General features: G+C 38.0%; 1 protein-coding gene across 3 annotated transcripts; it reads right to left on the reverse strand.

The window, feature by feature from the left end:
* Positions 1-888: 888 nt before the first annotated feature.
* LOC133927400 (probable magnesium transporter NIPA6) lies at positions 889-4453 on the reverse strand. 3 transcript variants are annotated; one of them, XM_062373861.1, is made up of 9 exons: positions 3712-4453; positions 3150-3206; positions 2975-3065; positions 2728-2888; positions 2499-2626; positions 2285-2422; positions 1991-2083; positions 1774-1888; positions 889-1286 (listed from the first exon to the last, which is right to left on the reverse strand). In XM_062373861.1, the coding sequence occupies exons 1-9, from the start codon at positions 3833-3835 to the stop codon at positions 1186-1188; spliced, it is 1008 nt and encodes a 335-aa protein (XP_062229845.1). In that variant the 5' UTR covers positions 3836-4453; the 3' UTR covers positions 889-1185. The 3 variants fall into 3 exon arrangements, with proteins under 3 accessions (XP_062229845.1, XP_062229844.1, XP_062229846.1); XM_062373860.1 differs by having other exon boundaries at positions 889-1313; positions 3712-4444; XM_062373862.1 differs by lacking the exon at positions 889-1286 and adding an exon at positions 1330-1665.
* Positions 4454-15084: the final 10631 nt, after the last annotated feature.

The raw sequence follows: 15084 nt of genomic DNA on the forward strand, positions 1-15084 counted from the left end.
ACTACACCAAAACATGGTGTAACCCCACCTCCGACACGCCTAAGGTGACCACACCATTTGTCGGCTAGCCAAACCAAACACTTTGAAATGCACCCAACAATGTAGCTTTTTCCCAAAACACAGGCAACCAAACACGAACGAACCAAATCATGCTTAACTTGTACAGGCAAACCAGATGAAACCTATGTTGGACTGGCCTGGGTTAGGGATACAGATTATTATTTTTGAATGTAGAAAGTGGCTACTATTCTGATAAAAAAAAAACTACGGTCAAGAGGAAGCCTTTGAAAATCAATATTTTAGAGTTATAATTTCAAGTTTCAACAGGGAATGACCAGCTGAAAATTTGCTGATATGATATTTATCATCATCATCACTGATACTAATTTTAAGTGTCCATGGAGGCAGTACAGTGGCTTTAAAGTTTAACCTGTAGATGGATATTTTGACGAAATTTCGAAGGACATCCTCACATCAGTTTGGCAAAGTCCAAGTCCAAAAAAGGGACAGCAAATTTCACCTAATCTGGCTAAACAGGAATATAACAATTACAAGATGAGAGTAAGCATCGATTTTCCTGAAAAATAATGGTTGTGGAAATCGGCAAACTTACCCTATCAGTGGATGGTACCAGGCAGGCTTCCCCTGTTCAATATGATGACTTAACAAATCATTTCTCAACCAACAAACTCCATAAAACAATCTAATTGGAAAAGGCAGTAGGTAATAACTTAATAAGCCAGTCAAATGGATATGCAGTGCATGAAATCAATCCCTCAATGCCACAGAATTGGCACATGCAGCAGTGTATTACCTTCCTTCTGAGCTTTACACTGAAACCAGTCAATTTGAATGCATATGTGATACTAATGCAGAACACAGCTGGGATACATCAATCTTCACTCCTGAGATTAAGTTAAAGAAGAAACATTTATGCAAACTACAACATGTGACTAGAAATTCAACTTGCCTTCGAACAAACAATGGATGACAAGTCCTATCTTGTCTCAGGTATCCAAAAATCCACAAATTTACAGGTTCCTATGTACAATCTGAAAAATGGCAGATGAAATCTCCTCAACCAAAACTGCCAGAATGTTGGCACTGTTAAGATTCCTCCGCGATTTGCATGATTTTTACAAATTCTATCGTTTCTTCTACGGCCAAAGTAGAGGAGATGTATCGTCATACTGGGGCAGGTGAACTTTGCAGAGCCGCGAAGTAGTCCTCTTCAACATTCTTCAGTAGATTGTCACTGCTTAAGCAGATACACCACGATATGGACCCTTTATCCAAAGGCCAAGACAACAAAGCTGAAATTAATAGGAAAGTTTTGCTCAGTTCAAAAAGTGTCTTAACAATTGCTGCAGACACAAGTATAACCAAAATATGCCAACTCTAACAACTTTTAAAAGTTTTTCTTCAAAAAGAAGCCATCCGTTCAAATTAGCTTCTGGGTCAGAAAAGGAGCCAAACATGTTTATCTTATAGAATTTCCGAGGGAACTGAATGCTAACTTAGGGCTGGCATTAATTAATCAATATTATTATAACAATATTAACTGATAAAGCACATTGCTTAGCAAATTTTGGGGTGGCATAAAGTTTTGAGGCCTCGTAGAAAAGCTTTATTGCTTCTTTCATGAAATTGGAGGTATTAGGAGTCCTTGAAAAAGAAATAGGAGGTATTAGCAATTCAGCAGAGCATGATGTATTTCAAAGAAAAAAATACCACACATAGGTAAAACAAGAAAATTGAGTTAAATGACTATACCTGCAGAATTGGTGGCTCCCTCCTCTGCTGTGTGCAACAAAATTGTCCCAGACAGGATTGTTATTAGGCCACATAATTCAGAAGCAATACTACTTAAGCTTTGGCCAGCCCAGTCCTGCATTTCATAGTTTCATAGTAAGCACAATAAGTTGTGAACGCGGCCCATAGGATCAGTAAGTTTGGCCTAATTAACTAAACAACTAAGATTGGTTTCTACCTTGAACATAATTCCACTCGCCACTATTGTAAGGGTCGTAAACATTACGTAATAAATAGGAGAAACAATAGCTAAATTAAAGGTATCCAGTGCCTGCAAAAGTAGAAGGAAGTCAGCATAACCTGAAACTGATAAATACTACAAGTTTCCTTAATAGCTGCGGTGAAGAATTAAAATAAGCTTATTGCAGATAACAAATCCTTTTAAGTTGCCAATATTCTGAAGTACAAGCTCTAGGTGCAATCAAGCAAAACACCTTGCAGGTGAAGCAAGTAACAGGAAAAGCACGCTTACCTTGTTGAGGTAATTTATTTGAGAAACCCCACAGATAATTGCAACCATAACAAAAAGCCATGTGTATGGATAAGCAACCTGATTCATTCCATCCAATGTAAGCTTTATGGCAACACCAATGGCTTTGATGCTAACGACCTGCAGAGTATTGAAAGTTCAGTAACTACATTTTCCTGCGGTAAGACTGTGTATCTGCTAGTCAAAGCATGCTTACGGTTAGTGATCCCATTGAAGAGCAGATACCCAGATATATCAGGATATTAGTCTGACCATATCGAGGTTCAAAGAAGACTACAAGTGTTGCCACTAGTAACAATGTTGCCATTGCATATGTTAGGAATCCTGCCCATGGTTGACACCACAGAATGGAGAAAGTCTGTAAGACATGAAGCTGCAACTAAAATTGAAGTGTTAAAGTGTATGATTGGACGTCAGTGACTCACCTGGTTGAGTAGCTAGGTTCCAAATTTCTTCGACAGAACTAGGCATATGCTCTTCAGGAGCATGCATAACAACGACAACTGAACCTACTATGCACGATACACAGCCAAGGATGCCGAGCTTCTCAAGCCTCTCCTTCAGCACAAAGTGTGCCAACACTGAACTGAGCAATTTCCGAAAATTTGTATGTCAAGCATAAGAGAATCAAAGACAGTGTTCAAACTACCAGTTTTGGTTTGAAAAATTCACCTCACTATTATGCTCAATGCTCCGAGTGGGGTCACGAGTACAGCTGGTGCAAAGACATAAGCAACGAAGTTTGCAACCTCCCCAAGCAACACTTGTCAAGGTCAACAATAAGGAAATTCAGTTGCACAGTCAAATTTAATTTCACAGTAAAAATGTCAGTGTGGATAGAGCATACTTGTGGTCATTCCAGCCCACCACAGAGGCTCCCCAAGGTAAGTGTATCCTCCACCACCTGTAATGTAGAACGAATGATCCTCATAAGCTGGAATGGGAGGACAATTGCTTGCGAAAAAATAAGTATGCCTGGAAAAAAAATATAGAACTAATGAAGTTTAACACGACATGAGCTGAAATCTCAGAGCAATCGAATTGACCCCATCTTCGAAATTCAACCAGCACGAGCTTTGATCACGCCGAGAAGATAGCGACAACCCAACGACTGAAACGTTCATCATATGCACAGGTTTCTGAGTTGACTAACGAAGCGCAGCGTTGTCAAGATCTAGAATCGCAGCAGCCGCCCCCAATCGCACAAAAAAAAAAAAAAATCACGACCAAAGAATCCTTGGCCGGAGCATCAAATCCGGGGAATGTACAATCAGAGTGACCGAGGTTACGAACAAATCAGAGGATTCGTTCAAGAGCCCACATTGCCCTCGGATCCCAGGAAGCGCGTAAAATAATCAATTATTCGCGTAGAAATATACAAGCATTCGAGCAATTAAGCGTGTGTGCACCTGCGCGCACGCCGCCCTTGCCGGCGCGCAAGAGGCCGATCTTCTTGAGGATGAAGCTGACGCCGATGAAGGAGCTGGACGCCACCGCGAGCGCCAGCCCCTTGGTGTTGTCCGACACCGCCATCCTCTTCCTTCCCTCCGAATCAAAGCCAAGAAATCGAGACAGAAAACCAAAACATCCAAAATTTGAAGGAAACAGGAGGGAAATGGGGCAAGGATTTGGGACCCGGCCGGCGCTTATCCCCGTCTCCTTCCTTTGTGTCCCGTCCCTCGTCGCTACGGATGGCTGCGGGCGGCCTCGGTTGCCGGCCGGCCGGTCGTTGGTTGGTTGGGTTTGGCTCCTTCCTCACTTCCGCTCGCTCGGGGAACGAACCAACTCAACGGATTGCTCGTTCTTGAGGGGGAGGTGAGGAGAACAAAGGGAAGGAAGGCGCACGGCACGGGTGCTTCGGATGGCGTGCGGGCCAGGAGGAAGTTGCCAGTCTGCGGGAGTGGTGGTGGACGGGAACGGCCGGCGCTGGATCCGCGGTGGCGGGGGCACTCCATTGGGTTGTGTCCGTGTTCCCTGGCGGAAAGAACCGCAAGTAATGGATAGATAGATAGATCATAAAAATGCAAAAGGACACAAAACACACATAATTCAACAAAAAATTTGTCCTTGGATAGATCAAACAGTATACTAATATATTGCATTGTGCGAGATGAATAAGTTAACAAACGACGTCTTTGATGCTAATGCGCTGCCTAAACAAATCACCAACAATTGGCAGGATCTATGGATAATGGATTTCAAGCCACAACTAGCACGAAACATAATTTACATGCTCCATCGTTGAATTAGGCTATAAAGCTTGGACATAAAAAAAAATTACTAAGTATATAAACACATAGTTTATCAGTACCATTCATTTACATTCAAATATATGTTAATACGGTAGAAGAGATAAACAATTTATGTATGCAAGACTATGTGAAGCTATATTTCCCTACATTGTTCCATACCACGCACGAAGTAACGACACAACCACCCTGCCACCCACCCTCAATCAGTCGACGCCAAAACTCATGCCGATGCATCACCAAGCTGAAAAGTTTCAGGGAACAAAAGATTGAAAACTAATTAACCTTCGCATGCATTACGAACTTAAAGGCGCCACTATCCTTTAGTTTGAAGAATGAATGACCAACTCAATAAAAATATTGTTCTTTGTCAACTCAATTTTCAGTAACATCACACTGAATCTACTGCTGCAATGACAGAATATACAAATGCAAAAGAACAGCTAGCAAAGGGGTTTGAAGAAAAGCACTGTTCTAGTTTGAAGATTTTTCATGACCTCCTATTCCTGAGCATGTTCCAAATGAATGTCTCTACCAAGTGATCCACTATCAGCTAGAGGTCTCTATTTTTTATGGCCACCATTAGCTACATCATTAAGAATTAGGGGCACTAACGGCGGTCACTAGCAGTCAAGTTGTGATATATGATATAATCGTGTGCTGATTGGTGAGACCATGCATAATCGGTAGCTTGCTAGTTTTTGAAAATGGTTGTTAACATCACTTTGGTCATGGCAAGTTTGTCGGTTCAAAAAAATATGCCATCCCTTTTCAAGCAAGTCTCTAGCTAGTGACTACTGACCACTGAGTTTATCTCATAACATTAGCTATTTAGATTATCTTTAGTAGATACTTTAAAAATTCGTCATTTATAATACTATTAAAATATCTTCTAATATTATTACAATATTTCTATTTTTTTATCTCCAACAGCTACTATATTTCTTATATTCTACTACTCTACTCCTCTCTTCGGACCTACGGTCATTCACATATGAACAATAATACAACATCTCTTACCTGCCGTATTTTTAATTTGCCACTTGCAGTCTCCTCCCCATTTTCCTGTAGCACACGATGCCAGAGCTAGTGGAGAGCAATACGGGGCGCTGGAGGAAGCAAATGATGTGTGAATAGAGATATGGCAGGCTTTACGGTCTCTGTTGGAGCTGCCCTTAGATCCCAGAACCCACTAAAATTTGGCAAGTATGATTAATTCATATTAACAGGCAACAAATAATTTTAAGAAGGGATTGCAAGAAATAAGATTTAATAGGAGATTACCTCAAGTTGTCAATTAAATGTCATCTCGTCATCCCAATAAATTTGACAGCTATGTTTTCAGAGTAGTGTCTGAAACGTTTGAAAGCAATTCAATATGTAGTTAAACACAAAAAAATTGAGGACACCTTTCACTCTTGGGCCTGCGTAGACAACCAAGCAAATTAAAGTTAATTTGAACGGTAGAAATATAGAACTGAACAACCAAAGCAGACCATTAGTTTTGAAAAGACTAGCTCATGCATTGCTAATTAAGACCTAATTCATCTAAAAGAAGTCCTAACCGAAGAATGCACAAGTTCCTAACTGCTATGTTACCACTCTCCTCATAAGCTGCTTTCATCAACATTTAGCTCATCATTGTTAACTGCATGTACATTCTCAAGGATTGAGTCACCCATTTGTTAGGAATATTCAGCAAAGAGCTTCCTAATTGTCCTCTGCATTATCGAAACCACTAAGTAAGTTACTTCCTAGTCATGTAAGAGTTTATGAACTTAGTACTGTGAACTTGCCAAGGAAACTGTAATTGTCCCAGTGTCATGGCAGAGTGGCACACACATATTCAGACGACAATATTCAGAGACAGGCTAATCAAATCTGTTCGAAGTAGTACATGCTAATCAAATCATGGTGCTTTTTTCTTCCCTAAGATTATAGTATTTTTTGCATTCATACGAGGATAAGTGGAAGAAATGAGGAATGCACCGCGCGCGAGGTAGATAGCTAGGAAAGCAACGTGAACCTTGGAAAACTCTTGGCTCTCGTCTTTGTCGGCAACGACGACGTCGCATCATCCGTCGATGTCCAAACGGCGAAGCAAACGACGATCGATCGAGCTGGGCGTGTTGCTTGTGCATGCGGCTCAGCGGTCAGGATCGCACAAACCGGACCTAGACAGACTACTACATCGTATCAAGAATATCAATCAGGCTTGTCCTAGTTTTATCCTAGTCTGTACTTTCGAAGTACATATTTTATACTATAATATATCATATAAATAAATTAGATATACTCTTTTATCACTATAAGTATATTTATATACTTATTTTAAAATACTTCAATGTAAATTATATGAAAAAATTGAAAAGAAGTCCATCAATTTTAATAGATTTTTATAATACCTTCATATTTGTACATAAAATGTAATACACTAAAAAAATATATACAAACCAAAAAAATATACATACCACTTGAATGATCTTATATACTCACATGCTCTATATACATACTATTTATCACATGAGATACTCTATATGTTATATCTGAGTTTATAATATTTATCTTACATACAATAGAACTTTTATCATAGCGTTTCATTGATATTTCTCCAATTATTTAGATATCTTTTAATCTTTGTATAATCTTCTCTGTATCTTTTTTAGAATTTATGTCTCTATACTTAATTTGGTACGAATGATTGTAATCCAATGCATTCTATATAAGAATTTGCTATGTAATATCCTTCTATGCTTGCATTAGGCTCGTTTTCTTTATGTTTGTCTGAGAACTCATTGTTTATACTACATTCAAGATTACCATTTTCAAGATCAAGATTGGCATTTTTTTTTTGTGTTGCTTTCCACAACGCTTTCGTACTTCTAAGATATATGGGACATTGTCTTGATATGGAATAAATGTAATACCTTATTCATGTATAATTGTGGTTTGTAAAAAAATATTGTAAAAACCTTAATCCAACTATCATGTCATTGTTTATCATAGATATGTCTCGTATTGTAATTTCATCTATTATGTATTTTGTGCTATTTATTAATACATAAATATTGTATGCTAACTGATTATGGATCTTCTTTATTCCTGACATATCAATGGATGTCTCTGCTTTATTATCATCTATTGTATCTACTATTTTAGGATATTTTACAAAATATTTATCATGAATAATATTTTTTTGCATTCGTGTCTACTAATGCCAATATTTTATAGGTAATATTTAGTCTTAGTTTTATTTTTACTGAAATTATTATTCCTAATATTTCTTTAGATGGTAACTTAACTATATACTTATTTTAAAGTTTGTTATGGCATCTTTTAACTATATTATCTTGTCTAGCATCTTTTAACTGTATTATCTTGTCACCTCTACTATATTTTAACGTTATAGTTTGCTCTAGCATTCACTATTTTCTATAAACTCATCTTTTTTAAAATATATGTTATCAATTTTGGTTTTTAGTCCTCTACTTCTACTTCTACTCTATTTTCTAATATTCTTACTCTGCTGGACCTTATTCTTTCATCTAGTTCTAGTTCTAGTTCCTTTCTCCATCTTTGTTTTTTTGCTTTCAAACATTCAGAGCATGTTTGTTTGAGACATATGTTTCATGTAGCTCTATTTTTTTATTTGGATAGTATATAAAAAAGCACATTTTATATTATAATCCCTCTTTTCCTCTAATCCATTTATGATCATAAATTGCTTGATCCATCATTTCTATTGTTAGACCCGTTAATTCGTCTATTAAGTCTATTTTATCATTACTTGACTCATAGTCAGTCTCATTATTTTCAATCTCATCAGTTTCTATGATTGAATATATTGATTCATCGTCTTTGATTTCATCATCGCAAATTAATATATTTTCATTTACACTATCTATTATTAAAACTTTTTTTTGTTCTTCATATTTGCTAGAATATCTTTTCTGATCCTTATTAGGGCAAATCCTACTTAGGTGGTCAGGTGAATTGCATATGAAACATCTATGTCTTATCCTAATTTTTCTTAGGATTATAATGTCTTGCATTCCTCTTATATAAAAATAGATCTTTATTATATGATCTTCTTAGAAAGTATCTTTTTTTAGTTTTATAACTATTATTACTCTTTCGTTGAGGTCTATAATATCTTGTATTCTTGTGTCTTTCTTCTCCATAGGTTAATGGTATTTGAACCATTTTATTGTAAAAATTATAATCCGAGTGTTTCATGGATCTCTGAGCTTGTATGTTTGTATATATTTTCTTCAGTTGTTTGAATACAAAAGTTATAGCTTGAGATATATTAATGATTGTCCCTTCAATTTCTTTCTTATACTCTTCAAATATCATACTTCTTAAGGGGTCAGGTAGTTTATTTTTGGTCTGAAAGTCAAAGCTTTTTTTTTCTATAAATTCTTTTATAGGCATCATCAAGTCTGAAGTTATGTAAGTTATTAAACTATTTTCGTTCATATCTCCTTCTAAGAATCCTAATATGGTTTTATTTACTGTATCTCATCTTTTATCTAATAATGTTATTTGAACCTTTGTTCCTAATTTCTTCCTTGTCATACCCTTAATTCCTATAATATACATTCCTTGGTAAATATATTTGTACCCTAAATACTTTAGATCATTTTTAAATTGCTTACCTACAACTCTTAAATCTACTGGTTATGTTAAAATACTTAATTCTACTTCTTTAGATATCCTATATATTTCATTCCCACTTTCAAACATATCTATTTGATAGAACTGTTGATGCTTTATTTTTCTTAAAGTATCCTTCTGATATCCCTCAAGTCCTTTTCTACATCTATGTTCATGACTAGGGATATCTAGGGAAGTAAAGCGTGGTTGAATGTATATGATAAGTTTTTATCATTATCTTAGATAGTTCTACAAAAAATGAACACTTCTTTACGGATACAGAGTCCTCCTTACCGATTACCTCAGAACTATCGAAGAGATTTCTCCTATAGTGTACATAGCGTAAAAACTCGTCTCATATAGACAAATTAGAAGATCAAAAGATTTTCAAAGACAACACTACTTTATTTTCACAAACATAGCTTACAAATGGTTCTCTTTTGAGAACCCAAATACTTACACACATGAAAGATTACCTTACAACGGTAATAACACAAATCATTCCTTCAATATAACTATTTTACAAGGTGAACTTAATACTAGGAGTGAAAGAGGAAAGTGGATAAGTTGTTGAAGTATATTATAATATTATATTCTTACATTATCGCATGCTAATAGTAAATAGTAACTCAAATTTGCATAGTAAAATCTATATATTTATAATTTGGTTTTATAATCCGGTGTCTGATGAGGTCCTCCCTTCTGCTAACTGTTGGAACCGATGTTCCGAATAAGGAGAACCTTCGCTTATAGGGAAAGTCGAAGGATTCTAGGTGTGACACTGTTTGGGGTAAATTGTCTCAATTGATTTCGCCCGTCTCGAATACAGTATGACCCTATTTATAGCCTGCACTCAACCACTCCACACGGGGTTTACAGTTTTTACTCCTTTACCTGCTACATTCTTGGAATATTCGGGGGCATTATGGTACAATCAAGCGTATTTACATAATTACAACTTTGCCCCGGGCAGTTAAGTGAGCCCCGACATCCAGTCATGGTCTTCAGTTGACCCCAAGATTCCGCCGAAGGCTTCTCAGCTATCAGCATGAGGTTCACCATGGGCTTCGCTTCTCCCCTTTGGCGCCATGAGTCGATCCTCGGTCCCAGTCCGAAGACGCGCTGCTACCTTTGTCCATTTCGGTCAGCAAAACTGCCGGTGTAGTCTTCGGCTTCCGACTGAAGACCCGTTGTTACCTTCATCAATGCGGGTAGCTGGGACCGCGGGCATGCCTCCGGTCTTCGACCAAAAGATCATCCGGGTCTTCGCCGCACGGATGAAGGACTTAGGCCAACCTCTGGGTTGCGACTGAAGATACCTCGTGATCTTCGTCTGCACTCCTTGAAACACCAATGTAATCACCCAAATACGTAGCCTCCGGTAGACTTCAAGTTATCCTATGAAGGGGGAGGACGAGAGATCATCCCCAACACTGTTAAAGCCTCTTTTATAACCGCGAGATGAATTCCTTTCTCTTATATTTAATTTAGTTTAAGTACTTGAATAATAGCTTGGAATTTCAAAATACAAAATATATTCTCTGCCGACAGAACATAAATAAAACCACGTAAAATCGTTTGCTAATTATCTTCTTTTTATGATAGAACACGTATTTCGGCCTTTTCAGAAGTGAGTATGCAATCTCCGATTAGCGATCACATTTGTGTTTGTTTGTCGATCCATGATTGATCACATATTCACATTATCTTCAACGTTGCATATGCGTTGGATAATGTCCGTTCATGATTCGCGAATGTGCAGGAAAGTTTTTGTATAGTAGCTACCTAACCATGGCACACGTGCACGTTTTTGAAGTGTTGATATATAGCTCTCCAACCTTGACCGCATGCCTTCGATTGAATATATGATGCATTATCTGCTTGGTGACCAACAGTGTGTGGAAACAAGAAAATTGGACCAGCCAAAAATGCACTGTATATTGCTCGGAGCAATCAATTATGGTAGATTTGGCAGAGCTATATTCTAGTTTTAAAAATTTGTAGTACTAGAGTTATAGATATACTGAAACTATTTGGTATACTATTTTATTTCTATTCAGTCTAAAAGTAGAGAGTTAAATAACTTATCTTAGTTACAAATTTAAGATTTAATGTGAAGCTAGGAGCTAACCCTTACATGGTACTTAACAAGTGTTGAAGCCTCAAGTCTATGCATGCTTTTGAATAAAACACACGTACGTACATGCTTGATCTGTTCTAAGTCTATTGAACTCTATATTTTCGTTTGTTGCTACCTTTTCTATCGTCTTTCTTTTCGGCTCTGAAGAATGAAGGCAAAGATATATACCAGTTCAATTCACGTTGGGTCGTTCAGTTGCCAACCAGTTTAATTTTTGAGATGGTTTAGTAGCTAATCTGGTGAGATCATCAGAGCATAAAAATCATCGAGAGAGAAAAAACCACGTCGGTCGGTCACCGCCATGCGGCATCTGGTCGCTGCCACGTCGGCCCCAGAGACCAAGCTGACCAGTTAGGGTGTGACTGGTTACTTACACCGAAGGTATCAGTTTAAGTTATATTTAATGAAAATAAAAGTGTTTAGTTGGTTGTATTTATTTAGATAAGTTGAATTAAATTTTTATTTAATTGATTGAGTTTAAAATTGAATGTAAGAATTGAGATTGTAATTAATAATTTACATGAAAAATATTTTTATAATACTAATAAGTAAGTTCACCTATATAAATAAATGTAAAAATTGTATCTATCGAACTAAACTACGAGCATATATTGATATCTATCTAAACAGATTAAAATAGTATGTAAAAAATCTAAACATATTTTTTAAAAAAATTATACATTTATGTCGGACCATATTACTCTCGTGGAGCAACGAGCAACCAGAAAACCCTCGACGCGCTTGAGCTTGACCAAACATTCCCTGCCCCGATCGCGGTGACGGTCGCTGCGGTCGCTTTCGCCGCGACTCGCACGGCGGGGCAAGCCTGTAAATTTACGCGTCCCGCCAACTAACAAGGCGCCTCCTGCCGCTGTGCACGTTCCTACTTTCACACTGACGTTCCGCACTACTTGCATTGAATTTAATATTTTATTCACCACTTCTCCTTTAGGAATATAATTATTTACAGAGATTAATATTATTACTCTCGGTTACAATTAGGACAATTTGTTAGGTAATATTGTAAAAATTATAAAAGTTGAAAAATACTATCGGTGTAAGAATGATATATGGGCGTAAGGATGATATGTGGGCCTTGAGCCTGTATGTTATCCTCACAGCTGATCATATTTTTTAATATGAACTCTTTTATAATAGCATCCATATAATTTTGCCTTTCATTAATAATTAAGATGATTGATCTAATCTTAACACTAGGAGGCACCCCTCGATTGATTTTTAGATGAACAAATCTTTATTCCGAGATGAAATAATGTTCATATCTCTGCACTTAAAAGGTGTACGTAGCCATTACATAGATTAAAAAAAGGAAAGAAAAAAGCTGAAACGCGATATGCAGAAAGCAATACTGAATTTCACACCAAGATCTTCAGCTACTAACGAGTAAAAAGTATAAATCCATGATATGCTTGCTTCCTATACTGCTCCTAAGGGATAAAACAATCTCAAATATCTTCAGCCCTAGATTGAAGGAATCTCGAAAACTCCAAAAAACAATACAATGTTCGCTCGCAAATAGGAGGCAAATAACAGATGCATCTTAAGCAATTCACAAGCATCCAAAGCCAAACTTCATCATCAACCGATGCCGTAGAGATAGAGGCATGTATATTTACAGAGACGCCTCAGAGGAGAAAAATGGCATTAGTAATGATGTCGTCGCTTGATCCAGTGAAAATCAGCCAAAAGATTTCCATCCCAAAAATATCAGGATCTCGAATGCCAAAGCCCCCAGATAGTGCCTGTAAGGAGAAAGACGATGCATGCGCGGATGTCGTCATTGTCTGATAGTAGATCAAGAGTTTTCACCCAAGGATGGCATTGTACTGCCTTCAAAGAAAGTTCGTTGTCATGAAGGAGCACATCGATCGAACTCGGTTGAGGCCCCAAACAACCTCACGCTTGGAGGATATCACAGCCAACAGTCGAGCCAGGTGCCACAATGTCGACTAGAAGTTCGCCCACGCCATAGTGTAGGAGGATGACGGCCTGATCCATCGAATTGAGATCTCAAATGACCTTGCACCAGAGCTTCAGATTGTTAATAATAATACTCAATTATCCTGTAATTAGATGATTAACTGCCTTGAGCAGTTATCCATATGAACATGTGCCTGTTGGTGAAAAGACACTCATTCATCGCCTATATATTGTAAACAATCTCATCAACAAGAGTTCATTTCTTCCTACTCTACTATGTTCTACTTTCTACCGTAATAGGTTATCAGCACCTATTGCTCTATGTGCTAATCAGCCAATCTACGAAGAACAGAAGGCCAGAAGAGAGGCTAATCGGCCTTGACACTAGGAAGACGTCATCCTCGTTGCAACAACAACACTCTTCACCACGACAAATCCATGGCATCTTACATCGGTGAAGCTCTTACATCTTTGATGGCAGTCGAAGGTGTCATCCGTCGTTTTATTCCTCGACCGAGACAACCATTGCACCACTGTCATCTTCATCGAGGTTCTTGTCGTCGCCTTCGTTGTGGCAACCACCCATGCTTCCCTGGTGCATGTAATGGCACGGAGCCCCTCATCGGTGCCCACTATGGTACCATGGCAGCACCCACAGGTGCGGTGCCTCACTGGAATGCACACCATAGGCGCCGTTGGCATTATGTCCACCAACGGCACCGAACTCTTCTCCTCGAGCATCTACGACACCGGTACCACCAGCTTCCAACGCACCTCCATGCGCTCCTCCTCGGATATGAGATAAAAGGGGCGCCCCTAGTGGCATCAGCTGTCACACGTAGCCCTTGCGCGTCTATGGTGGGGAGCCCTAACGGCCCCTTCAAAGACATATCTATTGTTCTCTAAACTCTCATATATTTTTTCTTTTAAATATTTTCTCATATGAGTTTACAAAGAGACAATGATCACTCTATGATGTACTATTTTTCTTCTTATTTTCTCACTAGATTTTAAAGGAGTTTTAACATCATATCATCATCATCCCTCCTATTTTTCAAGAGGTTTTTGAGGTATTAATATGATCCATAGATCCTAGTTATTGTTCTCTATGCTCACCAATGAGTTTTTCCTATTTAGGTTTCTCATATGAGCTTCAATGAAGAAATAACCAATATATGTCATATAATTTTCTCCTTATATTTTCCTATTGAGTTTATGAGGAGTTTTCATAACATATCAACATACTATTTTCTCCTTATAGGGTTTTTGAGGAGTTTTTAACAAGATGTTTACAACTAAAAATAATTGATCAAGGGAGAGTGTTGTAATAAATAATAACACTCAATTATCCTATAATTAGATGATTAACTGCCTTAAGCAGTTATCCATATAAACATGTGCATGTTGGTGAAAAAACACTCATTCATCACCTATATATTGTAAACAATCTCATCAATGAATAGAAGAGTTTATTTCTTTCTATTCTACTATGTTCTACTTTCTACCTGTAATATAGATAAAAAAACAAAGACCCCAGGATAAGTTGAATCATGAGCCACCACTTTCGCCGTCACAACAGCGGGCGCCCACTGGATCGATTGGGCGGAGCACCATCGCGCTCCCGGAAAGCATCGTCTTGATGGGGCACCATACCCGAGCCACTAAGGGAAGGCTGACCAAGGGTTGAAGAGACGGTCTGTCATGCCACCGGTAGCGACCAACTCTAATGTCGCCCTGACTGCCAGCACCCATCGCGACGCCATCCTGAATTGACGGTCAGTCGCCAGCGTTTACTG

This window comes from Phragmites australis, chromosome 8 (assembly GCF_958298935.1).
Source record: "Phragmites australis chromosome 8, lpPhrAust1.1, whole genome shotgun sequence".
In the NCBI taxonomy this organism is placed as follows: Eukaryota; Viridiplantae; Streptophyta; class Magnoliopsida; order Poales; family Poaceae; genus Phragmites; species Phragmites australis.